General features: G+C 54.9%; 1 protein-coding gene across 1 annotated transcript in view; it reads left to right on the plus strand.

The window, feature by feature from the left end:
• Positions 1–27,306, plus strand: part of PLXND1 (plexin D1) — an 80,020-nt gene that overhangs the window by 42,977 nt on the left and 9,737 nt on the right. The window contains exons 15-29 of the mRNA XM_075432626.1: positions 2,783–2,922; positions 3,706–3,873; positions 6,165–6,255; positions 6,437–6,712; positions 7,621–7,770; positions 11,660–11,774; positions 12,841–12,948; positions 13,622–13,734; positions 14,946–15,053; positions 16,155–16,285; positions 16,694–16,892; positions 22,645–22,791; positions 24,786–24,942; positions 25,945–26,048; positions 27,086–27,149. Of these exons, the coding sequence (XP_075288741.1) occupies positions 2,783–2,922; positions 3,706–3,873; positions 6,165–6,255; positions 6,437–6,712; positions 7,621–7,770; positions 11,660–11,774; positions 12,841–12,948; positions 13,622–13,734; positions 14,946–15,053; positions 16,155–16,285; positions 16,694–16,892; positions 22,645–22,791; positions 24,786–24,942; positions 25,945–26,048; positions 27,086–27,149 (2,071 nt within the window). The remainder of the gene's footprint in view (positions 1–2,782; positions 2,923–3,705; positions 3,874–6,164; positions 6,256–6,436; positions 6,713–7,620; positions 7,771–11,659; positions 11,775–12,840; positions 12,949–13,621; positions 13,735–14,945; positions 15,054–16,154; positions 16,286–16,693; positions 16,893–22,644; positions 22,792–24,785; positions 24,943–25,944; positions 26,049–27,085; positions 27,150–27,306) is intronic.

Consider the following 27,306-nt stretch of genomic DNA (forward strand, 5'->3'; position numbering starts at 1 on the left):
CATTATACAAAGAAAAGCCCTTTATAGCTTTGTACTGTACCTTCTCACAAAGATGACATTCATCTCTATAAACCTGAAAGAGATCCATGCATTTCTCCTTCCTACAAGCACCCTCGTCTCTGGCCAGACGGTATTCACGGGCAGCCCCATCCATCCGGGGCAAGCACAACAGCGCGGGTGCCAAGGGCGTGCTGTTTACTTGGAGCCTTTGTGCTTCTGCTCCTGCTTTCGCTGGGGAAGAATAGGCTGCGCTGCAGTCCGGTGGCTTGAAAGAAGGCTCGAGCCCCAGGAAACGACTTTTGATTCTTGGTAGTCGTTGTGAGGAATTTAGGGCAGGATCGTGGAGCGCAGTCCCCCACGCTGTAACCGATCACGTGTTCGGTGTTCAGTTCGGGGAGGCTTCCACAGCGTGCAGCCAGCGCAGGCATGGCACACCCGCAGCAGAGCCAGGCCTGGCAGCGCACGAGGAGGGGACCGGAGAGCCGAGGGCACTGCCAGGCTTGGCTCCGCGGTCGTTCCCGGGAGCACCTCTACCCTGGGACCCGTTCCCGTTGTTTCCAGGCATCCGTGTTCACATCCAAAATGTCTTAGAGAAGCAGCAGCCTGGCGTGGAGCAAGGTGCCGTGGGGTGTGACCCATTAACTGACCTCGAGTCTGGGATTTCTGGCACGCTGCCGTCAGGATGTCTGTGCTGGCTCTGCCACAGCACCCGCTGCCGGGCCGATTGCCTGGTTCACAAAGAGGAGGAGGGCCCGAAGAGTGGGAAAGGGCTGGGAGGCTCCTTCGCCAGCTTTCGGCATGCGAGGAAAAGCCCTCTCAGGAAACCCCTGTAAAAGCTCCAGCGCTGCCCAAAGCGAGAGCAGCAAAAGTCAGTCGCTGAACTCAAACCGGGTCGGTGACAGCTCTGTGCTGGCAGCTCCTGGGCAAGCTTAAGGAGAAGGCTGTCCTCGCGGGACTGGGAGAGGAGCTGTCTTCTGCTCAGGTGGCACAGCAGAAAGCTGTCTGTCTCTATTCATCACAGCAAAGCTTGGAGAAGAGAGGAGAGAGTACCCTGCTTTGTGCACAGGTGTGTTGGGGAGCAAAGCTGCACAATGTGTAGCTGGTGGTGTGTTCCACACCAAAAGTGGCTTCCACACCATCTCCAAACTAAGCAATGCTCTGTAGTTTTCTTGATTCTCCTCTCAGGTACGATGGCGTGAAGATGGGATAGACTATACCATGCAAGGCTGGTCTTGGTGAGACCTGAGCTTGAGTGCTGATAGCAGTTTACCTGAAAAAGTTTACAAGACTTTTAGAACTGCCCTTCCAAAGAAGATCCTTTAGAAAGTACCAAATACTGTTTGTGTGCTACATCTCTCAAAGTCTTTGTCAGAAGTATCTGCAAGAGACAGAATTCAGCTGTAATTCTGCTGAGGAGGAGGCCAAAATGTGATCTAGAGACTTCTCCAGGACATTGTAGCAGGCTATGGATGAGCTGAATTTGCCAAATGAGCTGAATTTGCAAAAGTTGCAGTGGAGGGAATCAGTGCTGGTGTAGCCACTGGCTCTTGCTGAGGGGAAGAGCTGGAGGGCTTTGGGGAACAGGAATAATCTCTGCTGTTGTCATAACTGTGCGTCTGAATGCATAGGTTAGGGGCCAAGGGCAGGAGACAGCTGCTTGCAGACACTCAGAGAAATACAGATCAACAAAAATGAATCCTGTGGAAATGGGTAATGATCAGAAACAACAGAGGAAACGGCTGTAGAGAAATAAAGCAGTCTGAGTGTAGGGCAAGGGCAAGGATAGCTATTAATAAGCATGTTTGTGTGGCTGGGATTGACAGGAAAGGACGTTAGCACCAGGCAGCACAGAGCAGCTCAGCCCGTGTTCTTCAGTCCTCCCCGGTGCGGGTTGGCTCTGCGGCGGCAGCGAGGGACGGGCTGTGGCAGCGAGCAGGCTCCAGCCCACCTCCACAGCCCGGCGGGTCTCGTGCCTCCGGGGCTTGCGGTGTTTGACAGGGAATTAGCAAGTGTCTTATGGAAGGGTCTTGAAATAATTATTTGCTCTGCCCTTGGTGTCCTATTCAAACCGGAGCAGGGAGGTTGCCAGCAGACCCTCCCGGGGCTCTCTGTGCAGCAGGAACGAGGGTTCAGTGCTGCATTAGTTATCAAAGCCTCACAATGATGAATCTCAGGAAGATTTCCAGGGGCTGCAAATGCAGATAACATACATGCTAATTTCTGCTGAAAATGGTGAGAGGCAAAGTAACTTCCCCTTTAGTTCCTGTCGCCTCAGGAGATTCAGATTTGAAGCTTCCTTAAGAAGGAGTTTGATATTCAATTATCTAGACCCGGGTGGCTGTTTTCACAGATCTCAAGGCCATCATCCGCTGGGGCTTTAGCACTGGCTTCGCATTCAGGAGGAAATGGATCTGGAAGGGCAGAGATGGCAGGAGCTGGAATAAATGAGAGATTTCCTGCTGTTGCCGGACCTTGAGCTGTTGCCAGCTCTGGACCCTGTATTGCAAATCTCAAGGGACCGGTGGGATCCTGGGCTCCAGTTCAGACTCATGTCTCATTTACTGCTGGAATTTAGGGACCACAAAGAGTCACAGAAGTTTCATATGTTCTCGCTCCTCTGGTTGTTCTGAAACCCTGCTAGCAGAAGCTTTTGCTGTGCTGCTGTTCCGAAGCCTCACAATACTGGGTACTTAACATTTACTGAAGCAATTCCCACGTGCAGTGTGGAGTATCCAACTGTGATTTTACCAGCCTAGAAAACAGATTTCCCCTTTGTTTTTAGCTTCCCGTGGTGCAGTCCATAGCTCCCCTGAATGGCCCGAAGGCTGGAGGAACCAGAGTGACCATCAGAGGCAGCAGGCTGGACGTCGGCTCTGAGCTCCGTGTCCTCGTCAACACCTCCAAGCAGTGCACTGACCTCAGGTAGGACCAGGTCTGGGGGCTAGCACTTGGGCATGGCTGTTGCCGAGCTAGTGACAAGAACCAAAGCATTAGGACGGACGATATTTGTCCCCCAGGAGATCAGGAGGAGCTGGGGTTTTGGTGGGGGGCACCACTGCATGCTGCTGCTAGCCTTGGAGCCAGCGTGGCATCCCCACCGGCTGGCTTGGCTGCTGGCTTCTCTGCTTCCAGTGCCCCACCAGCCTGGTGTCCCCGGAGCGATGAGGCAGAGCTGCGCTGCGGGTGCCTGGCACCAGGATGGGGCGAGTTTCTTTGGCAAAGCCGTGGCGTTGGTGTTGCTGTGATGAGGTGGCAGCGACCAGCAGCGAACAAAGTGCTTCTTGCACGCTGTTTGCAGGATGCTGCCAGGCCCCTTGGATGAGCTGGGACCGGGACCAAACCCTGGGAGCAAAGCAGACGTAGGTTTTGTACCCGTATCTGCCAGAGGCAGAAGGTACCTGCGCTCCCAGGGTCCGGTCAGGAGAAACCTCTCCCGTACGTTCCCGTCTCGTCAGGGCAGAAGTAGGAGCCTGCCCTTTTGCTTTGGCTGTATGGGAGAGGAGTCTGGCAGCCGGGGTTGGTACGTGCTGAGAATTGCTCATTAGTGGGCAATGCAGTGAACAGGCGATCAGCACGTGCCTGGGAGCTGCCCCTTGCCCATCTCTGCTGACCGCCGCTCCCGAGCGCGTGCAGGTCCCCGGGGCCTGGCTGCAGCCGCTCGGTCTGCCATGGCTGTCTGCAGCTGACCCTGCTTTCCCTGCGCAGCCGCAGCGACAGCACCATCACCTGCACCATGCCGTCTGCGGAGCTCACCACGGCCGTGCAAGTCTGCGTTCAGTTCGAGAACAAGTCTTGTGCCAGCTACAACATCACGTTCAAGTATGAGAAGAACCCGATTATATCAGACATCAACCCCAAAAAGAGCCAGATCAGGTGAGATCCTCCCCAGTGGAGACAGCCAGGATTTGCCCGTCCGTTTGTCGCCTGTGCTGAGATCAGCCTCTTAACTTTTGCCGAACGCGAAAGCGAGCAGTGCTGTGCCATCAACGCGCAGAGCCGATGGCAGCATCCCAGTGTCGCCTGCTGCAGGCTGGCCCTGCCTCTGCTTCAGGCCATCCAGACACCGAGCAGGTGCTGAGCACACCCGTGTCCAGAGCCCGGGGCCGCCAAAGCGCGGCCGGGAGGCAGGGTACGGCGCTGGGGCCCCGTGCCGCGCTGCTGTGGCACCGTGACTTCCATTTCAGGGCTGGCACATCTCTGCCTCTGCCTGCAAGGGAGAGGCTCGGCTCTGGGCCGGTGGGAGAGGGTCCCGCAGGGAGGAAGGGGCTTTCTCCACCCTGGGGTCTGGCACATTGCCTTGCAGACAGGTACAAAAGGGGCACCGCAGAGTGCTCTCAGGGTGCTTCGGGGCACCCCAGCACCGGGGTAGAAGAGGTCTCGCACACCAGGACCGTCCATAGCTCATTTCAGTGTGTTTAGGACACGGAAACAAGGCAGCCTTGGTAACTGTGCTGTGTACACCTGGTGGGTGCTTTAGGGAGATTCAGGTGGGGGCCTCTGTGAGACCCTGAGGATTTTTCTTGGCAGTAAAACTGCTGGACGATAAGCTGAGATTTGTAATTTAGGATTTCAGCCTTCCCCAAGGTCACAGTATTTCATTTTTAAAGCATGTTGTTTTTAGTTTCATGTCTCTCCATGGAGCTCTTAGGCTCCTGTTCCTTTGGATACCATGGTGGAATCCCACTTTCCTCAGCTGTGGGGCCTGGAAAACCCAGGTCTGACCCAGAAATCCGAGAGTCCAGTGCCTGTGCCTGCAGGACCGCGGTGAAGGCAGCATGCTGGGGTGTGAGCACGCGGCAGGCCCTGATGGTCTGATCCCCCGGGAGCAAAGCCGTGTCTCGGCATTCCCAAGCGCGGTGCCAGAGATGCAGGCGGTGGGAAAGTTAATGACAAGGCGCAGCAGTGACTCAGCCAACCTCAGCTCCCAGCCAGCTTGCAAACTGTGCCGAGCGGCGAGAGCGGTATCCAAACACGGAGACAGCGGAAGAATGTCACTGCCCGTATGCACAGGGGAAACCACCTGGGTATTTCTCCGTCACCTTCGTCTGCTTTCTTTGTATTTACAGCAGTTTCCAAATCTGAGACCACTGAGGACGTGACAGCAGTCTCTCTCTCTTCAGACTGCTTGGTGGCTCGTGTAGTCTGACTGCTCCAGTGCTTTGCCGGGCTGTCAAGGGGTCAATAACTTGTGTAAAGATTTAGCTGGATCTGATTTATCTTACCACATTGCTAAAATAATTTGTGTAAGCAAAGTTTAAAACAAAACAGGAGTTGTAAATTCTGCGGATGTGACGGGCTCTTAGTTAGAAGCTTGGATTGTAACTACGTGGTAAAGTGCGCACAGATCTCAGAGAACCTGACTCTCAGGCCTTGGGCCCAAGGTCGCTGTATCTGGAGTGGTCTTCAGATAGCAGGATTTGTGAGTCCTGACTGTGCCCTGACAGATGCTCCAAACAGATCAAATGTGATGCGGCGGGAGGGAAGGTAAATCCAGGGTACAGCTTCTGCTGGGCAGAACAGACAAGCAGCCCTGGTTCTCCACCCCTAGCTCTGCCTAGCAGTCATCAAGGCCCTCTCGTTACTGTCGTTAATTGCCTGCACATTGAGAGGCCCCTGTTTTGCATTCCCCAGGCAGCAGATCCAAAACACAAAACAACTTTCACATTGTGATCTAAATCAAAAGTGTCTGGGCGATGCAGGGTCCTTGTCCTCCTTACACAGGGGTCTCTTCCCTCTCCAAGACTTGCAGTTCTCTGCAGTGCAGGGGCAGGGAGCGTCTCCTGGCCCTGGGAGAGGGTAACCCCCTTGCTGGAGGATAACCTCTCACACCGGCGGTGGCCTGGGCGACCTGCTGCGTACCCGGCGTGCGGCGGCAGGCGGCTCCTCTGGGGAGCGGGGGTAAGTGGGACAGTTTGCTGCTGCTAGGAGAGGTCCCCCACTTTCCAGCACGGCAGCTGCTGCCCCTGCTTCCTCCCCTGGTATCTTGGTAGCTGCATGGATGCTTGCTCTAAGTAGGAAGAAGACTTTGGCTGCTGGGTTATATTTTCTGTGCAAGCAGCTGGGAAACATCCCTGGGAAAAGGACAACGGGGAGACCCAGCCATTGCACCTCGCTGCTGTGTTGTCCTCTGCAGTCACCTGCTCTTTCTTCCTTTCTCCTCGAAGCGGGGGCAGGATCATCACCCTGGAAGGAACAGGCTTTGAGCTGGTCCAGAACGTGTCCATGGACGTCCGTGGCATCGGCAGAGAGCAAACGGTGGGTGTCCCCGCTGGGTGTCACCCAGTAACTGGGAGCAGTGCTGCGCGCCCGGTGCCTGAGGACATTCGGGGTGTGAAGCTGAGCCTCAGCCCGTGCTGCAGGTTGGGCTCGGACCAAGGCTGGGCAGGGGCACTCGGGATGTTGGGTTTTTGACGTGCATGCCCTCTCCTGCTTTCAGAGCTGTAAGGTTCACACCGACACCATGATCACCTGCCCCTCTCCAGCTGCCTCCAACATCACTGCGGGGAGCAAGCCTGCACCCGTCGATTTCTATCTCAACGGTCGCTTCTATGCAGATGAGCATCCGGCTCTGGATGAGGAGATGTACCCTGAGGAGGCCTTGCACATCAGCAAGTTCAGCCTGGAGTACTATGCTGACCCCCAGTTCTTCACAGCCAAGAAGGAGAAGTGGATCAAGCACCATCCTGGCGAGCCCTTAACTCTGGTTATACACGTAAGAGAGCGGCGTTTACAGCTCAGCTTCTTTGGGGGAGTTGTCTGCTCCCCACGGGGAAGCTCTTCAGGCCTAAGTCCCAGCACAGTGGCTGTCCAGAAGCGCAGGAGAGGGAAGGGCGGTGGGAGAGGCAGGAGCCGCGCAGGAGCGGGCAGTTCGTGCTTAGCCTGCTGCACCTGCATCTCGCTCCACCGGGAAACGCAGCCTGACCTGAGGATGCCCTTCCAGGCATGACGACAGAGAGCTGCGTTTGAAGGATGTGGTAGCACGAAGCTGAATAAAATACTGGATGTATGAAAAAGAATGATAATGCACTGGCCTGAAATCAGGCAGGTGCTCCAGAAGGTCCTGACAATAGATATTTATTCCTGCAGAAACAGGTAGTGCGTTCTTCTCTTTTGGCTACTGATTTCAGCTTAGTTAACAAGGAAGTCGGGGTAACAAGCAATTGAGTGGCTTGGACAATGAGCAACAGTAACTCAAAGGCCATTGTTCACTGCAGGATATCCTCGCGGGTCGCAACGTGCTTCAGAAATGCACTCCCCCTTTCTCAGGCTCTGCAGACGCATCCCCTGGCTGTCTCCTCCATTGCAGATCCTTCCCCTCCCAGGTGGGCACTGAGACCCTTATCTGCGGTGCGCAGCCTGGGCAGATCAAAAGATTTTTCCAGGTTCCACGAGAGGCTTGCTCATCCCATGCCCCATGCAGAGTGAGGAATGGGAAACAGGAAAATGGGGAATGGCCAAGTTCTGGGCTTCCTGTGGAGAGCTGGAAAAATGTCCTTGGTGAGGGAGAGTCCTCCCAGGTCTGAAAAACAGCAGGGAATTTGGAAAGTAAGGCAGGAAAATCCTTTGCAATTCCAGCTGCTACTCTAGAGGCTGACATCCTGATTCTATTTTTGTCGTTAGAAAGAGCCTGACAGCCTGGGCCTGGAAAGCAACGAGTACCAAGTGAAAATTGGCCTTATCTCGTGCGAGATCCAGATTGTTTCGGACAAAGTCATCCACTGCTCTGTCAACGAGTCGCTGAGCACCTCGGAAAGGCAGTTGCCCGTGACGGTGAGTTCCCGGGGCCCCCATGCGCTGAGCGCACGGGCGAGGGGGTCCCTGCCGCAAGCCCTGCGTGCCAAGGGGCCTTTGGCGTGCGCGGGCAGGACCTGCCGGGAAGCTCGCAGGCAGCCTTGCAGAGAGGCGCAGGGACCGGAGGGTGGGCGGCACACGGGGCTCGCAGCCGTGCCCAGGGCAGCTCGGCGGCGGGGTGCAGGCGTAGCCGGTGCTGAGGCTGCCCCGAGTCGTGGAGAGGGGCTGCCACGCTCCGACCCGCCGGGCACCGGCAGCTGCCTGCCGAGGGAACCGTGCCATCAGCCCCCGTGGGGAGAGTTTGTCAGTTCTTGTAAGGCGCTGTGAAATCCCAGGCATGTGAGTTTTTGTCACTTGCAGGAATTTTATTTCTGCCCTTGTGAGCCACGTTTGGGGAATTCCACACAGTTTTCAGGCGGGTGGCCTCCTGCTGCCAGCAGAAGAGCTACAAGTGGACGTGGGCATCCAGCCCTTAGCAGGCTGCAGTAAACCACTGGAGACGGGTCCCTGCGTGTGACCGGGGAGGGCAAGAGGAGTGCGCAGGGCTGGAAAGCTTCGCGTTGCTTCCCGGGGGCTGCTCTTTTGTCACTGCGAAGAGTTCAGTGTTCCAGGCTGTTTTTCATCTTTGTGTCTGCAGAATTCGCAGTACTTTGTTGCTGTCCTTTTTTCTGCAGAGGGCTTGGCTTAGCTGCTCTTCTGGCCCTCAGTTTCTCTCATGTCATATGCAGCCCATTGCCACGCAGGGATGTGACTATGGCTCTTTGTATCTGGGGAGAAAATGGCTCCATCTCCATGGTCTGAGACCCTGCAGCCCTCCTCGCAGCCCATGTGTTACCAGTGAATGGATGGGAGCCTGCGGCGTGGGCAGGGAGGAGGAGGAAGGCTGCAAAGGCAGCAGAGGAGGCTGTGGGCTTGCGCTGCCCAGAAGAAAGGCATGAAGATGCACCACCAACTCCCTGACAGGGTTGCCCAGCTTACTGTTTACAGTCTGTGGTGGATGAAATTCTGTTGCAAACTGGAAACATGGAAATGCAGAAGTAGCAGAATTTCCCAAGTCATTTTAATGGAAATTTTAAATAGGGTAATTTTGGGTTTAGTGAGAACTAAGAAACAGGGAAATCCCTTTGGGGAAGAAAAGGAATTTCTGAGTTTTCTAGTCTTGGTTTGACACAAAACATTCAGGGTAATGCCCTAGTAGGTCCCTAGGAAGCAGGAGTAAGATACCCAGCCCTAAAGTATCACATAGCTATTAAGAATGTACCAGCAGTGAGAGTGCAGCTAAACAATCAGCTTGTATTCACGTCTGTGAGCACTTCTTCAACCTCCATACGTGGTTGGAGTTACCGCCTGCTGGCCATTTCGTAGGCAACGGCTGCCTTTATTACACACTTCTAACAGCATTGATAGCACGGGGCCAGTGGCTCCTGCCTGATTTGCATCAGGGCCGGCTCTCGGGGGCTGCAGCAGCCTCACCTGCTGATGCAAACTCTCTCGTCTGGCGAGTGGAGATGCCTCTTGTGGTGGCTGCCCAGTTTGCTCTGGTTTAGATGGTAGAGCTCACGTCTGCAGTGAGGAGAGCACAGGAAAACTGTCCTTTCAGACAGGTCCCACTGTTGATCCTAATTCTGACTGTGATTTTGGGTCTGCTGTTCTGCGAGGGTGTTCTCGGGGCAGGTCAGTGTTAGCAGGTCGCACAAGGCAGCAGGAGCTGTCTGTAGAGAGGAGGAGCTGCTGGTGGAGATGGAGCTCCCGAGCCTTCCTGTGCATTGGGGGGTCACTTATGAGTAGCTTTTTTGGGAGTGCCTTAGGTGAGCTGGAGCTTGGTTTTGGTCTAGTTTAGTCCCATGGGGTTCCCATTCACACCCTGGGAGGCTGCAAGAAGGCTCCGTCTCCTAAGCTGGAGCATGGTTCCCAGTGACCCCGAGGTGGCCCCGTGCCCTGGGAGTCCTGCCCAGCCCCAGCAGCTCTTCCCGGGCTCAGGGTGCCCTCCAGCCCCGGCCCCCTCTGCACCCCCGCCACGTGCTGGTGACAGGACGTGCTGCTGTTTAATCTGCAGCTGAATTAATACCCCTTACAAAAAATTGTATTGAGTAGGCTTGTCCAAATAAACAAGAGAAGCTTGCCGAGGCCTTCAAAGCCATTTTTGTTCCTGACCTAACTGTTTAAACACTGAATTAAACAGCAAGCGTGGGATTTCTCCTCTGGCAAATGTGAAAGGTTGAGTTGGTGGGAAAAAAAAGACTCAAAAAGCGTGGAGGACCTGCCTCATTGCGGCGTTTCAGGCGAAGGAGGTGGAAATCTCAAGGCTAGGCAGCGTGCTGCGCAGACGGTCACACCAGCCTCCGCAGACGCTTGCGTGGTGCTTGCGGCTCGCTGTCCCCGGCCAGCGCACAGCGGGGAGGAGACCAAAACTCTTCGTGTTGGACACTGCCTGGAGGCACCACCCCAGCAACCCCGGCGTCAGAGCCCATCCGAGGGCTGGCACGAGGGCACGGTGGGGCTCGGGGCCTCGGGAGCCTGGCTGTGCGGTCCAGCGCTGATGGCCAGAGCCGCTAGAGGTTTTCCCGATGCCGGGCACGGCAGCTGGCGTTGCGGCGGCGGCGCAGTCCGTCTGCTCTTGGCTGTGGAGGGAGCAGTGCGGGGCAGACCTCCAGCCTTGTCCGGGTGCCTTCAGCCGGCAGCAGCAGTGCCCTCACCAGCGCTGCTGGGAGCCAGGGCTTGGATTTGCCAGCGGGTATGGAGCTGTGCGCTGCGTGGGGCTTGATGCACGGGCGTGGGGAAGGCCCTGCTTGTGGCACTGCTTTGGCCCAGCTTCTGAGAGCTGACTGTGATTTAACTGCGGCGTGCACCTTTCCTGGAGGTGCTCCGTAACACAGGTGTAATCATAAGATGATTCCGTCTCTTCCCTACCTTTGTTCAGCTTTTTTTGCTCATGTTTCTCTTGCTTCTCTTTGCTTGAGAGAAGTGAAACTCGCATTTCCAGAAGCAAGACTTGGCGTGGTCATGAGTTTTCCTTATCAGATGATGCTGTTGAACTCTTTCATCCCAGGGGCCTAGAGAGCTGTTTATAAATAGTGCCGAGTAAACTCGCCAGCCTGCCTGTGATGTGTGTTGGCCTCTTCCCTTCTGGTGATCAGGAGACCAAAGGACTCAGCTCAAGTGGTTTGTGCTTGGTATCACAAGAAGTTCAGGCTGGGAGCAGAGCCAGCACCTCCTGACACCCAGTCCGCTGCTTTAGCCACAGCATCATGACTTGTCTCTGATGTCATTATTATTTATTTTTATTCCCTTACTTTAGATATATTTCAAAGACTGTAAAGTTTCTTTGCCCTCCTTCTCTGGAGTGGCAGCAGTTCTGCTTCTGGAGGAGAAAGGAGAGTGCAGCTGGGATTCAATGGCCATTCAGAGGCGTAACAAAGCCGGATGATTAGTGGAAGTGGTTTTCTAGTAAAAGTAGTACAGGCAGTACAATGTGGTGCGGTGAGCTGTCTGAGAAAGGATTGTCTCGTGCTCTGGGGTGGGTACGGTGGGGCCATGACGTGGGCTGGAGTGTCTGGCTCTGCCATCAAAGCCCTGTGGATGGGCACCGCTGTGGTACCGCAGCCTGCCGTGAGCTGGCCTTGGCTTTCCACCAGAGCACGCAGGAAGGGAGCTGGGCTCTGAGACATGCAAAGACCCCGAGGTCCAGCAGTGAAAGGCACAGCCCGGCCTCCCCGCCAGGCCCCGTGGGCTGAGCCAGCGTGGTCAGTAGGTCCTCGGGCAAAGGTCTGCTGAGCGCTGCCCCGTAGTCCCCCCTTGCTCAACCTCCGAGCCGCTTGGCAATGTGCTGCTCACCTCCTGCTTTTCCTCCCTGCTTCTCCCTCTCTAGATCCAAGTTGGAAAGTTCAACCACACAATTGCCATGCTGCACCTCGGGGGAGGAGAGACTGCAATCATCGTCTCCATTGTCATCTGCAGCATCTTGCTGGTCCTCTCTGTCGTAGGTAAGGGAACAGAACGATGAGTTTCCAGGCTGTGCCAAGGTTTTCTCTCATTGCGTGTGGAGGGGTGAGGGTCACTCACCCATGTGGTAGGAAACCTCTGAGCGCTGCAGTTGTGCAGTATCTGAAGCTGGTCTGGGTGCAGCCAGTAGCCACTCTTCTTTGTGCAGGACCAAGCCAGTACCCAGGGTCAAAGCTTCCACAGCGTGGAGCATTTGCTGGCTGAATCCATTGTTCAGCTCCGTTACCCGAGCCTGTGGGGTATAAACTCACCCTTTTCCCCCAGACACTCAGTAGCTACTAGAACACAAAATAAAGAAGGGTGTGAGAAACAGGTCTTGGACTTGTACTGACTTGCACGGGGCTCGCTCACATGCATGGCTGTCCCAGACCACCCCGAAGGACCACCTCGCCTGAGGTCCTGTCATCAGCAACAGCCAGTGACAGGCGCCTGGCAGAAAGAGTGAAGAACAGAGCAAGGGTCCTTAGCTGCAGATCTGGAGCGGACACAAGGGTTTGCTAACCTCACTGGAAGCGGTGCAACACACCTGTGTCCTCTGGCTAGCGTATCTTCTCATCGTCGCATGCCCAGAATGACAGTGCAGCAGGAAACCTGTCAGTTCACAGCAAATGAAGTGTATCTAATAGGGATTTAATTTGTTTTTAATAAAGATTATAATGCACACTATTAAATGCACCACCCGTCATTAGAAACATATTTCTGGAGGCATGGGAAGACTGTCAGACAAGAACACTGTAATACAGGTGATAAACATCTTAAAATCTGTATTCGTCAGTCAGCTGGAATATATTAATATACAGTTCAGCTGAATATACACAGCTTAGACCTAAATTGAAGATGACCGTTACAGCACGATCGTTGAATTCCAGCTGGTTTTACTTATTTACAGGTAATCGACAACTGCCTGATCAGATACCAGTATTGTAGGTGCTAAAACAACACTGAGTTTAGCTTTCTGCACCCGTGTCAGCAGAGGACCGCTCTGATCCCAGCTGCAGCTGCTCCTAAGCCCTTGTCCAAAAGGCTTGTTCCCTTCCTCTTTTCCAGCTCTCTTTGTGTTTTGCACAAAGAGCCGCAGAGCGGAGCGCTACTGGCAGAAAACCCTGCTCCAGATGGAGGAGATGGAGTCGCAGATCCGGGAGGAAATCCGCAAAGGTAAGCCACCATGCTGGGCACCGAGGGGGAGCCAGGACTGGGAGGGACGTGCCGGAATAGCAGGGTTGAAGCTGTGCACCTTCTACTCTGTAGAAGTTTATAGAATGACTGATAGGAGAATTTCTGTCGATCTTCGGCAGGGTTTGTGGATGAGGCTCAGCGTGGCTCTGCCACCGTCTTGCTGCCTGGCTTGGGCAAGCCGCTGGCCTTCAGTGCCGCTGGTTTCCCAGTCCTGGGGTTCATGGCCCTTGGCCATGTCAGAGGGTTGCGTGAAGGCCACACTAATCTTTAGCGTGCTTTGCAACAAAAATCGCATGCACTCCTGCTAGAGCAATGGGAGCAGCAATCCAAGCATCTGCATCTGCTGTCCCGGCAGTAGATGGCTGCAGCGTGGGTGAGGTCCTCCCGCTGCGGAGCCGGGCTGGGTGCTGCTCTCCTGGAGGCAGGGGAACCGTTCCCTCTGCCAGTGCTGCGGGGCGTGAGGTACAGTGCTGGTGGTTAAACCCTGAGAGTAATCTGCTGCTCCTCAAAAAAAACCCAGCTTCAGCGCACTCGAGGAAGAGGCTGGAGGAGGCAGAGATGAGACATGCCACATTTTTCAGCGTCAGCCTGCTTACTGTCTCAGCTGGTGGAGTATCAGAGCTCTTACCATCTGCGGGTCTCTTTGTGTAAGGTTTTGCAGAGCTGCAGACAGACATGACAGACCTGACCAAGGAGTTAAACCGCAGCCAGGGGATCCCGTTCCTGGAGTACAAGCACTTTGTCACCCGGACGTTCTTCCCCAAAGTAAGGCGACACTGCGTTTCATGGGCACCTAAACGCTCCCAGGTCCTTCCTAACCAGATCAGGGCTCTGCTTTCCCTCTGCTAAAGGGATATTACAGAGAGACAAAATCATTCCACTGTTATAGATTTAGTTGTCACGTATTTCAGCCTCAATTATCGTCAGAAGCGGAGCTGCAGCTCCTGGGGTGTGAGGTAAGGTCGGGCGTGCTTGCACGCAGTAGAGCCCAGCAGTGGCACCGTCCCGGGACGTGCTCTGCCTTGCCCGTCTGATGCTGTTGGACACCCTCTTCTGAAAGCACGAGAAGAAGGTGCTGGGGACTCCCTCTCTCCCCGGGGCTCCAGTGCCACCCTCTCTGTTCGGCAGAGGCTGAAGGGTGGCTGAAGGGCATACCTCCCACCAGCGGTCAGCGAGAGGGGGCTTCTGGTTCCACGCAGTGTGCCCCCGAGTGTTCCCGAGAGCTCATCAGATGTCTCCGACTCCCACTTCTCTGCTCCCCATCAAGGCCCAGCGTGTGGTGCTCCCAGTGGGACTCCCCGTGGGCGCCCAGTCCCCATCTGTCCTGCCCGGAGTCCTCCTCCCGGGCCGCAGCAGACGCGCCGGTGCCATGAATCCCATCACTGGCTGCTGCGCCGTGTCGCGGCGCGCCCTTAACAGCGGCTGTATTTCACCCCCGAGGCACTTGCATTTCAGTGGTGAGGAGTGAGATGATGATTTATGACTGCAGAGTGTTTCATTAGTAGTTATTACTCAGGTTTTTAAGTTATCCAATCTCTATATATCTGAACACTGGAGTCTTTAAGATTCAGGCTGCTATATGAATGTTAGAGATGTCAACATTTCTCCCATCTGTTTCAAAAGTTACATATGTTAAAACACCCAGTACTCCTCTATTTTGACTTAGTCTTCTATAATGCCATCTCTTCTGGGATTTTTCTAGCTGTCAAATTAGTCTATTTGCAGTCTCCCTACCCTCGCAGCGTCGTGTCTGCGCAGACGTCTGCCTCCCCCCATCCTTGTGGTGTTTGCTCATTCAAGAGGCTCTCACAAAGTGTTTAAAGGCTTCATAAACCGTACCAACACATTTCTTCATAATGGGTGGTCTTCAGTCCCGATGACATGTCTCTCCGTCTTGTTCTCTTGCGGTGCACGGCAAACGAGGAGGTCCCTGGCCAGGTGCAGCCGCCCTCCCCTAACGCTGTGCTTGGTTGCAGTGTTCCTCGCTCTACGAGGAGTGCTACATCCTGCCGTCCCAGCAGCTCAGCTCCCAGGTGGGCTCCCAGGTCCAGGAAACCCATCCGCTCCTGGTGGGGGAATGGAAAGTGAGTAACCCACTAGCTAAACAAATGCTCTTGAGTGGCTGCTAACCATACTCGTGTGTTGACAACACCATGTGTTTTCTTGTGGTGTGTGGGGGATGCTTGATCACTCAAAACAATTAACACATACCAGCATCAGATCAGCTCTGGCTGGTTGTAGAAAGCAGATCTGTGGATCTACTGTCCCACAGAGGAGCTCTGTCCTGAGATCCTCCCCGGCCCCACTGTGGGCTTTTCTTGCTGAGTGTATCGTATTGTATGTCACTTCAGTCCCATACGCAGTTCATCATAAATGAGATTCCTCCCAAGCAGGGACTTGGTAAAAGCTGTTGTTGTCCCAGGGCTGGATTTCATGTGGACAATAAGTAGGAACTGAAGAATCAGAGAGTCTCTTAGGTTGGAAGGGAGATCTGCTTAAAGCAGCTCCACTTAGATGAGGTTGCCGAGGGCCTGGTCCAGCTGTGTCAAATGCCTTCAAGGATGGAAATCCCACAGCCTCTCAGGGCCCCGTCCCAGTGTCCAACCACCTTAAAGGTGAAAGCGTCCTTCCTTATGTTTAATCAGTGTCCCGGGCTCCGGCTGGTGTCCCTTGACTCTTGTCCCAGCCCTGTACTGGCAGAGAAGAGCCTTGCTCTGTCTTCTCTGCCCTCCCACGGGGCAGCTGCCAACTCCAGTAAGATCTCCCCTCACCACTTCTTCTTAAGGCTGACCAAACCCAGCCCTCTCCATCTCTCCTCATATGCCCACTAATTGTTCTGGTAGCCCTCAGCTGCCCTTGCTCCATTTTGCCAACGTCTGTCTCATAGTGGGGAGCCCAGAATTGGCCACGATGCTCCAGGCAGCATTGCAGGTGCTGAGCAGAGCGGGACGGCCACTGCCCCTGTGCCACTGGCCGAGCTGCTTCTGGTCCAGCCATGTGTCACACGCAGTTGTGCCCTTACCAGGAAAGCATGCTGCTGACTTGGGTCGAGCAGAGGGAGTAAGGGGTCTTCAGCTCAGTACCTTGGCGTTCAGCAGGGACATCCCTGGGGTCGGGAAGGAGAAGAGCTAGAGGAAAACAACAAGCAGGGTTTTACTCACTCTGCTTTCTAAATTTTTCTGTAGATCCCTGAAAACTGCAGACCCAATATGGAAGAAGGAATTTCGCTGTTCTCCACCTTACTCAACAACAAGCACTTTCTCATCGTGTTTGTCCATGCTCTCGAGCAACAGAAGGACTTTGCTGTTAGAGACAGGTATGAGCTTCAGACCCAAAGACCTGGCAGCTGCAGGAGAGTGATTTGTTCCTAACCTGTAAGCAATCCCGCCCATGTCTGGAGCCATGCATTGCAGTTGAAGGTTGAGTTACACTTGCCTCCCACTTTTCTGTCAGAAACGGATGACCATAAACCTCCGTTATGCTGAAGAGCACTAAAAGGCACAATGAGTGACTCACTTGTGCGTGTTTGTTTCCCTGAACACTTTGTTTACCAGTAAGAGGGTGCGAGCTGACCCAAAGTCCTGCAGCATTGAAAGACGATTTGAAGTTTTAACACCATTGAGAAGGCTCATGAAGATTGTCTGAAATACCACCTTTGTGTTTCAGGGTGGCAGTTTAGTCTTGTTGGATTGGTGCTTGAGTCGTATACAATTCTGTGTTTCAGATGTAACCTGGCCTCCCTGCTTACGATTGCGTTGCATGGGAAACTGGAGTATTACACCAGCATCATGAAGGACCTCTTGGTGGATCTAATAGATGCTTCAGCTTCCAAAAACCCCAAGCTGATGCTGAGGAGAACAGAATCCGTGGTGGAGAAGATGCTCACCAATTGGATGTCCATCTGCATGTACAGCTATCTCAGAGTAAGAGAACCAGACCACTGCTGTTGTCGGTGTGAGTTCAGCACTGTGTGCAGGCGTAATGAGGGATGCATGGGACAGCTGAGGACCTAAATACCTGCCAGAATTGCCACTTGAACAGTCACTAATGGTTGACAAACTCCAGTGTATTGAAAGGTTCGAGTGTGGAAAGCAACCTTAAGCTCAGTTGCTTCTCCACTTCTGCCTGGGGGTTTGGTGCGATCGTTCACAGCAGGCATTTCCTAAGGCCAGAGCACAGATGAACGTTTTCACCATGCTCGAGAAGAGAGCTGTAGGGGAGCTGAAAAATAACCAGAGTGGCTTGAGGTTTTGGAAGCTGTTCCAGCTATTCGTTGTTTTCCCTGACCACCTCACGCAGCCGTACTGACGGTCGCCAGCCAGCTCGGCGGCATCTGCCTCGAGTGCGGTAGCCCTGGCGGGTGGTGGTGCCGGGTGGAGGGCTGCTCCGTGTCGGTGCCTGTCGGCGTGTAGGGCTCCTGGCATGGGAGACGTCCTCGTGGTTCCACGCTGGCCAGGCAGATCTTAGCAGGAGAGGTGGGATGTCTGTCCCAGAAGCCTGACTGTCTTCCTACAGTAACGAAAAGGAATACATTGGCATCTCGGAGCACATCAGCAGTCCATCTGCTCATTGCTTTATCTCCAACGTTTGCCAGTTCTGGTTGGAATTTCCCGGAAGAATTGAGCAACAACTTAATTGATTCCACAGCTGTTAATTGGAGGACACCCCATTATACCCACAGGGGAGAGCCTTGAAAAAGCCTTTGAAAAATCTCTTTTCCCAAAGTGTTTGCTGCAGCCACAGAAGCAATACTGTATTGTCCTCATACGTATTGTAATGTCTTCTGATTCCAGCTGATGATCACTTTTTGTCCTAAAGCCTGTGGTTTTGTAGCTCTTAATCTTTCATTTTAGCTCACATAATTAGCCAGTATAATGAACGAAAACTTACAGGAGCGAATGAGGATGGCTGTGCCGATGCAGGACAGCTATCCAGCCTGTAAGAGCAGAAAAGAGTGAATTAGTGAATTTTTTTAATCTTCAGTTTCTGTGGCTGTAGTTAAACCGTTGGAGCAAAAAAGTGCTGATCCCTTCTTTTGGAGAGTGGAGACCACATGTGAGGCATCTGATCCAACTCCAGTTTGTGCTAAAAATGGACGTTGTGCAAGAAGGCTTTCTCAGGGGAAAAAAAAAAAAAGAGGAAAGTCAAGTCTTGTCACGTGGGCCTGGAGACTTGGGCACGTTACAGCTAGTTAATGGCAAGGAGGTCGTGAGTGCCGGCGCGCTGCCCTTCCCGGGGCGCGGGCGGGGGGTGCCCGTCGCCGCCGGCTGGGCCAGGGTCCATGGAGGGGCCGGTGGCCGTCCCTGCGGTGCTGGTGCGAGGTGCGAGGCCGGCGCTGGCTTCCCCATGCCAGGGGGAGGGACAGGGTGCGGGTGGGAGCAGGGCTGCGGGGTGGCGGTGGCCCTTGGCAGTGCTGATGGACACCCAGCCGAGCCCGCGTTTCCATCCTCATGGTCGGCCCTCGGCGGGGCTCGCGCTGCACGCTGCCTTTGCAGCCCCCCTCTTGCTTCACGTGCTCGGCCTGAAGCCGTGGCCGTGAGGGCCATCACAGCACTTTCTGCTGCAGCCTATTTCCCGCTTCTGAACGGTGTCCATGCTAGAGTGCAGTAAAAAGTTGATTTACAAGAGACTTTCACATCACACGTGCTCCACAGTGAGGGTAGGGGACCTGATCAGAGGAGAAACTGTGCTGCCTGCTGAAATACGGAGGAGGAAGAGAACTGATGAGACCAGAAGGTCCGGAGGGGCCCTTTGACTGTCCCAGGTGGACACGAGCTCAGCTGCACAAAGGGATGAGGGGTCTCAGTCCGGGTCAGCAGAGCTGGGACCTTCCCCACCGCGCAGTGAGCACGGAGCTGCTGCGGTCAGACGGACGGCACCTCCATACACACCGGCTGGTTGCAGCCCAGGGCCGCGATTTAAATACTAGCGATAGTCAAACGCTTCCCATGTGCCTGGCATTCCTCCAGATCAAACTCCATTGCCTTCAGAGAGGCATTTCTTGGTTAGAAAGAAAGGCTGCCCGCCTGCCTGTAGCACTGGTCTGTCAGACGCGTGACGATGGGTCTGGTTTTCATTCCTGAATTATCCCCATTAATCACAACGTCTATTCGAAACAGCTGCTGCAGAGGTCCCTGCCGTTGTGCAGTGGAAAAATTCCAAGTGCTTGTATTTTCCCTTGTAAGTCAACGCTACATGCTCGAAACATTTGTTTCGTATTAATGCTCTGCCTAACAGTCCATCCATTTGTGTTCTGGGGAAAATGATTCGAAGGAGCTGTCTTCAGCTGGGAAGGAGCTGCAGGCCACAGTCACTAGTGGTCTGGACATGTGGAGGGCACCTGAAGGCAGTGGAGTCACTGCGCTGGCGGGGCGGTTTGGCTCGCTGCGTGCAGGAGACGTGATGAAGAGCTAGCAGGACGCTTGCTGCTTGGGGCTGGGTTCAGAGAAAACCTGCAGCATTTGAGCAATCAATGCAGACCTCTATTTCTGCAGAAGTGAGTGAGGATTGTAGATAAAATGGTCCACATCTCTACTTTCTGCTACAGCTTTGGTGGAAAATGCTGAAAAAAAGCCCTCCCCATGACATACCACGGTACTGTTGTGCCTGGCTCCGAACAGGATCAAAGGACCGGGAGTTAAGGGAAAATTAAAGTCCTGGAATTCAGCTTTTAGTTCTGGGTCCAAGCTTCCCAACATTTTGCATGTGGGATGGAGCTGACGTTTAGTTCTTCACAGAATGCAAGTAGATAATCATCCCAAAATTAGCAGGCACTTGGGGTAAGCAGCTGTTTTCTGTGCTTTTCCCACCCCAGCCTCACCAAGGCATTTTGGAGATGGCTGTAACGTGTTCCTGGGACGACATCTCTAATGACTTGTCAGCCTTGTTAATAGGGCAGCAACATGTGAATCCAGTCTGCACTCTAAACCTTTTCCTTTTCCCAAGCTTATAAAAACCAAGCCCTCCCACGCTCATCGTGCGTGAAACAGTTCAAGTAATGCCAGTCTGAACTGTGCTTTCCATTACTGCAAAGCTGTTTCAGTGCCCTGGGTAGCTTTAAGACCCTGTAACAGTTCAGTCGAAAATGAAAATGAAGTCTCATTAAAATACGTTCACAATAGGAGGAAAAAAGGCCCCAGACTGTGTTTTTTTAAGTATTTTTTTGTCCTGAATCAGCACTGATCTCTTCTAGTTAAACTTCCTTTCTCCCAACCAGCGAAGTCCAAAGAGAATTTTGATTCGTTTCCAGATGAGTTTTCCGAACAATGCTTGAGGTTTCCAAGTTTGCCATTTTATCTCTAGTCCCTGCCTGCCAGCCCCTCTTTCCCCTCTTTGAAATTTGCTGTCTGATTAGCACTTTTGCAGATTTCCATAACATCCCACAGTTCCTGAGCCTGAAAGCCAAAAAGCCAAACAGAAATAGCATCTCGCTGGCGGAGCGCTGTCGTTGTTTCCCCTGCGGCCGGTCTTGGGACCGATCCTGCTCATGGATGCTGTGGCGGGTCCGGAACGCCCGCTCCTCCGCTTCCCCCAGCTTTAGCTCTGCGGGACGGTGCCGCAGGGTCAGCCCCGGCCCGTGCAGCCTCTGCTGCTCTCACGCCGTAAGGAGCTCCTGTATCAGCAGGACTTGCACTTTTTCCATGTTTTTGGAGGCAGCCGCGTAGCTGTTGGCAGCCCCCTCGCGTCTCTCTGTGGCCGGAGCCGCGGCCAGGGCCAGGGCTTCCCACGGTGGGGACGGGACATGGTCCAAAACCCGGCGCTGAAGTGAGCCGTGGGTTCGTCCTGCTGTCTGCTCACACGCGTGCGACACGGACGGCGTCCCTGTTGGCAGCAGGGCTGTCATCGGGGTCTGTGCTCCTCTCGTGCAGGGTCAGCTTGGTGGTGCTCCACCGTTCATGGCGCTTTAGGGGAAAGCCGGTACCGCAGCCTGGGGATGTCTCCGTGCCGGCGTCATCCCCTTGCTGGTTACCTCATACTCCTGCCTTTCTCTCAGAAACTAACTCTTCTTCAGGTCTTCTGATGCTTTCTCCTCTCTGTTCGCTCTCCTCAACTTCTCTGCAGCCCCATGACTTCACATCTTTCTCTGCTTTCTGGAAGCTGTGCCTCCCCCCATTTCCAGCACCAGCAGCTCTGCGGCTGAGCCGGGTTTACGCTGCGTGCTCGGAAGGAGCATTGCAGAAAGTCATTAAACCCCGGCAGAAGGCCCAAGGAGCTTCCCTGTGTTCATAAAAAAAGTTGCCCTCGGAAAATGAAGCGGGTGCACCGTTGGCACAGATGGTGCGTGCCCACCTACGGCCCTGCTGGAGCGTCTTATCGTCAACGGCACTGAATGCAGCCGAATCAACACTGACATCAAACTAATTGCTTTAGCAATTACAGGGCAATTAGAATAAAAGAATCACCGAGTCTTAATTAAGAAGCAGATTGAACAGGATTTAGCAGCTCCTAGCTGAGAAATATCAAAATCCTTCGATATCTGTTGTCTTGAGTAGGATTTCAGATGGCGGGAGTGTTTGTGCGGGGTGTGTGTGATGCTCGGAAAGTACATAAATGTGCAGTAATTTGCACTTGCCTCGCTGGAAGGAAATTGCACATGAACATCAAGGAGAATGGGATGTACTCCAGGACTGAGAAGTTTCTTAAGAAAATAGCTTATGTTTTACTTGCACATCAGCGTAGCAGACAGAAGTGGATCAGAAATCTGGCATTAAACCAGGTAGCTGAACCGCGTCACAAATAGCTGGTCCCTGTTACGGCTCTTGTTTTCATTGCCGCAGCGTCACAATTCACCTCTCTCCTGTAAGACAAAGTTTGATGAATGTAAGGAGTTAAATGGTGTGTTCGCTTGCTGTTGCATGGGAACAGCTTGTTGACCCTGATCCTTTCTGCTCTGCTGTGATCAGGGCTCTGTTGTGGTATGAGAAGTATGAATGCTGGTTCCCAGAGCCACAGGCACACGCAGTGGGCTCACTTCCATGGATTTCAATGGCAAACCAGGCAGCACAAAGAGGAGTTCAGCCGATACCTTCACGAGAAAGCCAAGCACCCAAATATCTGGGTTTCTGTGCACATCAGCCCCATCCTTGTCCTGCTGAGTGCAGTGCGTTGTACCATCTGCGCCCTTCCAGACTGCAGGAAACGTCTCTGTACCGGAGTATGCCAGATTCTCCCATGTAAATTAATGCACATCTGTAGTTTGCTGAGCTTGTGGATGCAAGTACCCCCTCAGCATAGCTATGCATGTGCCCCTGCCTTCTGAGCCGTGCCCAATGCTCTGCCCGTGAGGCAGCAGACGCTGGCACAGCCCGCGGTGGGTGGTGGCCCTCCACAGCCCTGCAGCTCTTGCTGTGGAAGATGGATGCCGTGTGCTGATGCTGACAGTCGCAGTTCGCCCTCCTCGAAAATCGCCTGCGGCTGTTGTCGGGTGTTGTGTCCTCTTCCCCGTCTGCGCTGTCACGTTGCTACAAGTCTGAAAACTGCCGAGCAGCCCCAGAGAGCTGCTGGTGGGGGTCGGGGGGGCAATGGCACCAAGCGCCCACCCAGGGAGGGCCAGTCTTGCTCCCCAGTGTGTGGAGGCACCTCAGCGTCTGTGCAGAGCCTGGCCCTGCCATGCTGCTGGAAGGCGTTGCCACCACCGGGTCCAGTTTGCTTACTGGGTCTTCTTTCCTCTCCCAGGAGACGGTCGGAGAGCCCTTCTTCCTGTTGATCTGTGCGATCAAGCAGCAGATTAACAAAGGCTCCATCGACGCCATTACGGGGAAAGCCAGGTACACCCTCAACGAGGAGTGGCTGCTGAGGGAGAACATCGAGGCCAAGCCGAGGGTGAGTGCCTGTGCCCCGGGGTCTGAGGGGTGCGTACCCCGGCGGGGTGGCTGTGCAAGAGGCTGATTTGGTACCCGTGCAGCTGTGGTAACCACGTAAACTGTACACCTGCGCAGTCACCTTGCCGCTGCCCAAGCACACGACTACAAGGCTCGTGATGACTGTGTTCGTGCCTGTCCCTTGGTGGGTCACCCAAGTACCTCACATTAGGGTGGAGGGAGGTGAGAAAATTTGTTCTGCCATATTCAGAAAGTTAAAGCAACTGGTTTCCTGTTCCCAGCAAAAGAACGCCTTCGCTAGCGGGGGGACGGTGCTGGCTGCAGACCTGAGTCCCAGGGTGAGGGCTTTGCCCAGGTGGGGCTGGGAAGCGGCTCTGCAGAATGGCTCCGGTGGGACCAGGGCAGACAAGGGCCGTGCGTGTGAAGGGCTTGGTTCCCTCTGGTGCCTGACACAGGATTCAGCAGACACCTTTCCAGACCCTCCTTCAAATCCTGCTTTCAATTACCTGGCATAAATCTGGAGTAGCTTCGCTGAAGTCAGTGGGGTACCCCAGATGTTCGTCACTGTAACTCAGAGCAGGTTTGAGCTCCACATCCTCTGCAGATTCCTGTTACCAATTGACCTGTAAATTCACAGCGCAGACCGAGAGGGGTTAGCAGCAGGGCGTAAAGTATTAGCTTTCTCGGCAGAAATGGTAACTTCATAAGTCTGAGCAGGGGAAGCGCGGCTGCTTCCTGCTTTTTTCGCAAGAGGAGAAACAAAAGTGAACAGGGTGTGTTGGAGGAAGGAGAGCGATGCAGGGTTAGTGCTAACTCACCGGTGATCCCCACATTGCTGGTAACTGAACTTCTGCTTTAAAAAACATCTGCACAGCGCACAATGTGAAAAAACATCGTAATTTAATGCTGTGGGGAAAACTGGACTTCGTTTGTGCATTCACATTGTTCGTAGTCAAGGATGCTGACTCTGTGTCCTGACACTTGTAAGCAGCGCTCGCAAAGGCTGTGGAAATCCCAGCCGTAACGCTCACCTGCACCGGGCGTCCGTCTGGGCGGCCGCCGTGCCTGTGCGCAGGCGACGCTCCCGGCACCGGCAGCTCCCCAGCTCGCCGGGCAGGCGGCGAGGTGGCTGCAGGGTTGCATTCGCCGCGAAGTGAGGGCTTGGCATTGCCCTCGGCTTCGCACCGAGGAGCGGAGGCAGGCAGAGGCAGAGCTGAGGCTGTCCCGGAGCGAAGCCCGCGGGCGGGAGGGAGACGCCGTGCCTGTAGCGTTTGGGTCAGCACAGCCTGTGCGAGGAGGACGTGCCTGGCCTCTGCCTCTCCTCGCTTAACTGGCGTGGCTGTCGCTCCCAGGAGAGGAGAGGACTCGATAGGAAGAGAGTGGCTCGCGCTGCCCTGCAGCTTTCTGCTGCGACTGTAGCGGTGGCTGCGCATCCCTGAGGTCCGAGCTGGTGTCTGCGGCAGCCTGCGGCCCCTTGCAGCTGCCCGTCCCGCTGCTCAGGATGCTCTCGAGCAGGTTGTTGGGTCGTGCTGGACTGCTGCAGCAGACCCAGCCTGCGACATGCTGGAAGCTTGTTTAAACAAAGGAGCTCGGCCCGTGGCGTCAGCGAGAGGCTGAGCAATGAGCCTTGGCAGCCCCATTAGTCACCGGTCGGAGCCAAGAAGCTGTGGACATGACTGGTTGTGGGGGCTGACCTCCCTCCCGCCCCGAGGTGGTCTCTGCACGTCAGGGCTAAGGCCCATTAGCAAGGCAGCGTGAGAGGAGGTTGCAGTGTAGTTCCCTGCGTCCTAGCTCCATCAACAAACAGGGGCCTTCAGCCTCCAGGGGCTATAAATCAGCCCCTCTCACTAGATGATGGCATTTGTTCAGCCTGATTTCCAGCAGCATGGGGCCTGGAGGGCACCAGCAACAGCCGTGCGGGCGCCGCAGCCTCCATGCATGCTTGGGAGCCAGCAGAACTGGGCAGGTCACCCCTAACTCGGCCTCTGCCTGCAGAACCTCAACGTCTCCTTCCAAGGCTGCGGGATGGACTCCCTGAGCGTCAGGGCCATGGACACGGACACACTCAGCCAAGTGAAGGAGAAGATTCTGGAGGCGTTCTGCAAGAACGTCCCCTACTCCCAGTGGCCGAGGGTGGAAGACGTCGACCTCGGTAAGGACCAGGTGCATTAGGCCAGCCAGTCCTTAAAAGCAGATGAAGCACCTGATGCCGCATGGTAGCTCTTGGTCTCTGCAGAGGGCGGTGGGTGAAGCAGCACTGACAAGAGGGCAGGCATCAGGACAGCCTTTTCCGGAGGATGGTCTTCAGGAATGGGTGGTGGGACCAGGTACTGGTGGGCAGGAATAACTGGGCACATAACTGGAAAGAAGCTTGAGGAAAGCCCAAGTGGAGCAGAGGGATGCTTTGACTTGCACGCTTGAGTCTCAACTCCAGAACAGATACCCTCTAGAACACCGCTGAGCCTGGAGATAGCTTGTTAATGCGTGTCTCCCCGTCAGCAGCTGCAGTTGAGCCCATGGACTCCTGTCCTGCCATAGATTCAGGTCTGTCATTTGTCTAGCTGGTGGTCAACTCCTTCTCCCCGAACTGAAGAAGGGTCCAAGCCCGATGCTGGTAGGAGAAACCCAGGCTGCCTGTGGTGCCGTGGTGGAGCGTGCCTGGGCCGGTGGCAGTGGCAAGGCTTGACAGTCACTGTAGTCGTTGCCAGAGGGGGTCTCTGCAGAACGCCCTGGGCTGGAGCGGCGACAGGGCCCTGCTTCTCTCGGCCAGTGCCGTGGCATGTCCCCGGTCACAGACATGCGACCAGCAGGGAGCCACCACCACCCTCCGGTGCCCACGTGCAGGCCACGCAGCGTCTCGTCTGCCTGGTGCTGCGTGACCCCAGTCCCGCACGGTCGGGGTGGGAGGGGAGGGGGAGAAGTGCTTCTCCCCGTCTCTCTGAGCAGAGCCTCTGCCACCTCTCCCAGCTCTGTCCAGGTCTGCTCTAGTCTGGAAGTCCCCACCTCTGGGGCTAACGCTGGAGGCCACTGCTGAACATCTGCTCTGGCTTCCCAGAGCCCCAGAGGCCCCCAGGTGCTGTGTGGCCGGTCCCCAGAGCCCCGCTGCTGTGCCTCCTTCAGGTCAACATCTCACTTCTCCCTTCTCTGTGTCCAGAGTGGTTCGCCACCAGCACCGACAGCTACATCCTCCGGGACCTTGATGACACCTCGGTGGTGGAGGACGGCAGGAAGAAACTCAACACATTGGCACATTACAAGGTAAACCTGCCAGCGCTGCGGGGAAGCTTCGCTTCCTTGGAGCCCGCCTGGCCTCAGGCCGAGCTGCGGTTCCCCCTCCAAAAGCGGGAACAAGCAGGGAGGTTGCCATAGCTCCGTGAGAGCTTCCGGGGAATAGACATCTGCCCTGGCGAGAAGCTCGTTAATATTGCAACACACTGAAACTAATTAAACACTCTTCATGCAAAACAAGTTATTACTGACAACAGAAAGGAGGAAAAAAAGCTTCTATTCCCAACGGCCACCAGCTTGGCTGATTAGTATCACTCTGCTCTTGATCCGTGCTCCTGCTGAAATCACTGGCACAATTGTTGCTGCCTGCCCTGAGGGCAGGGACTGGGGCTGCCACGGAGGAGTGGAGGCCAGCAAAGTGGGGAAATGTGGCCAGTCATTGTTTTCTTGACCATTTTTCCTTTTGAATTTAAATGAAACCAGAAATTCTTATATGATTTCCATATTCCCTGGTATGCCTGGGAGTATAATCCTCACTGGTCTGTAACAGCGCATGGCAGATCAAAAACGGAGCTGAGTACTGATTATTATTTGGGTGACAGCCGTGCCACGGAGCCCCACTGCTGGCACGGAGCCCCGCCGAGCCGAGCCGCAGCACGGAGAGGGGGTACCAGCCCCGCAGCCCAGGCTGCCACTAGGTTCCTTCTGCCCTTCTGGGGAAAGGCAGAACAGCATCTGCACAGTGCAACACTCTTTCCTCTGCAAATTACCTGGCGTCAACATCCAAAAATGTGTCCTGAATCCATGGATTTGCGTGGTTCCCGTCGGATCTGAGAACCTCCCTGTCTTGTGTTTGCATCTACAAGACCCTGCCCACATAGAGCAGGGTGGTTACTGCCAGTTGCCAAGCTGGGGAGCAGGGGCAGGGCGGGTGCAGGGGACGTTTGTGGCAGAGCAGAGACCGCACCAGCACTCCCAGCTCCCGGGATCTCCCCAGGGCCAGCCCTGACTCTGCGGGAGGCACCGCTGAGGTCCCCGTCACTGCCATCTGCTCTTCCCTCCCGCAGATCCCCGAAGGGGCGTCGCTGGCCATGAGTTTGTCAGACAAGAAGGACACGACGTTGAGCAGAGGTAGTGTCTCATTTCTCTTCCCCTGCTGCTGGTGAGCAGGCAGACACTGGTGTTTTCAGAGGGGGGGTCTCTGGCCAGGGGTGCCGAAAGCCAGCTGCCAGCCCCCTTGCCTGGACGGTGGGCTGTGGTGTCAGCCCACGCAGGGCTGGCTCCAGCG

Source organism: Opisthocomus hoazin, chromosome 11, assembly GCF_030867145.1.
Source record: "Opisthocomus hoazin isolate bOpiHoa1 chromosome 11, bOpiHoa1.hap1, whole genome shotgun sequence".
Lineage (NCBI taxonomy): Eukaryota > Metazoa > Chordata > Aves > Opisthocomiformes > Opisthocomidae > Opisthocomus > Opisthocomus hoazin.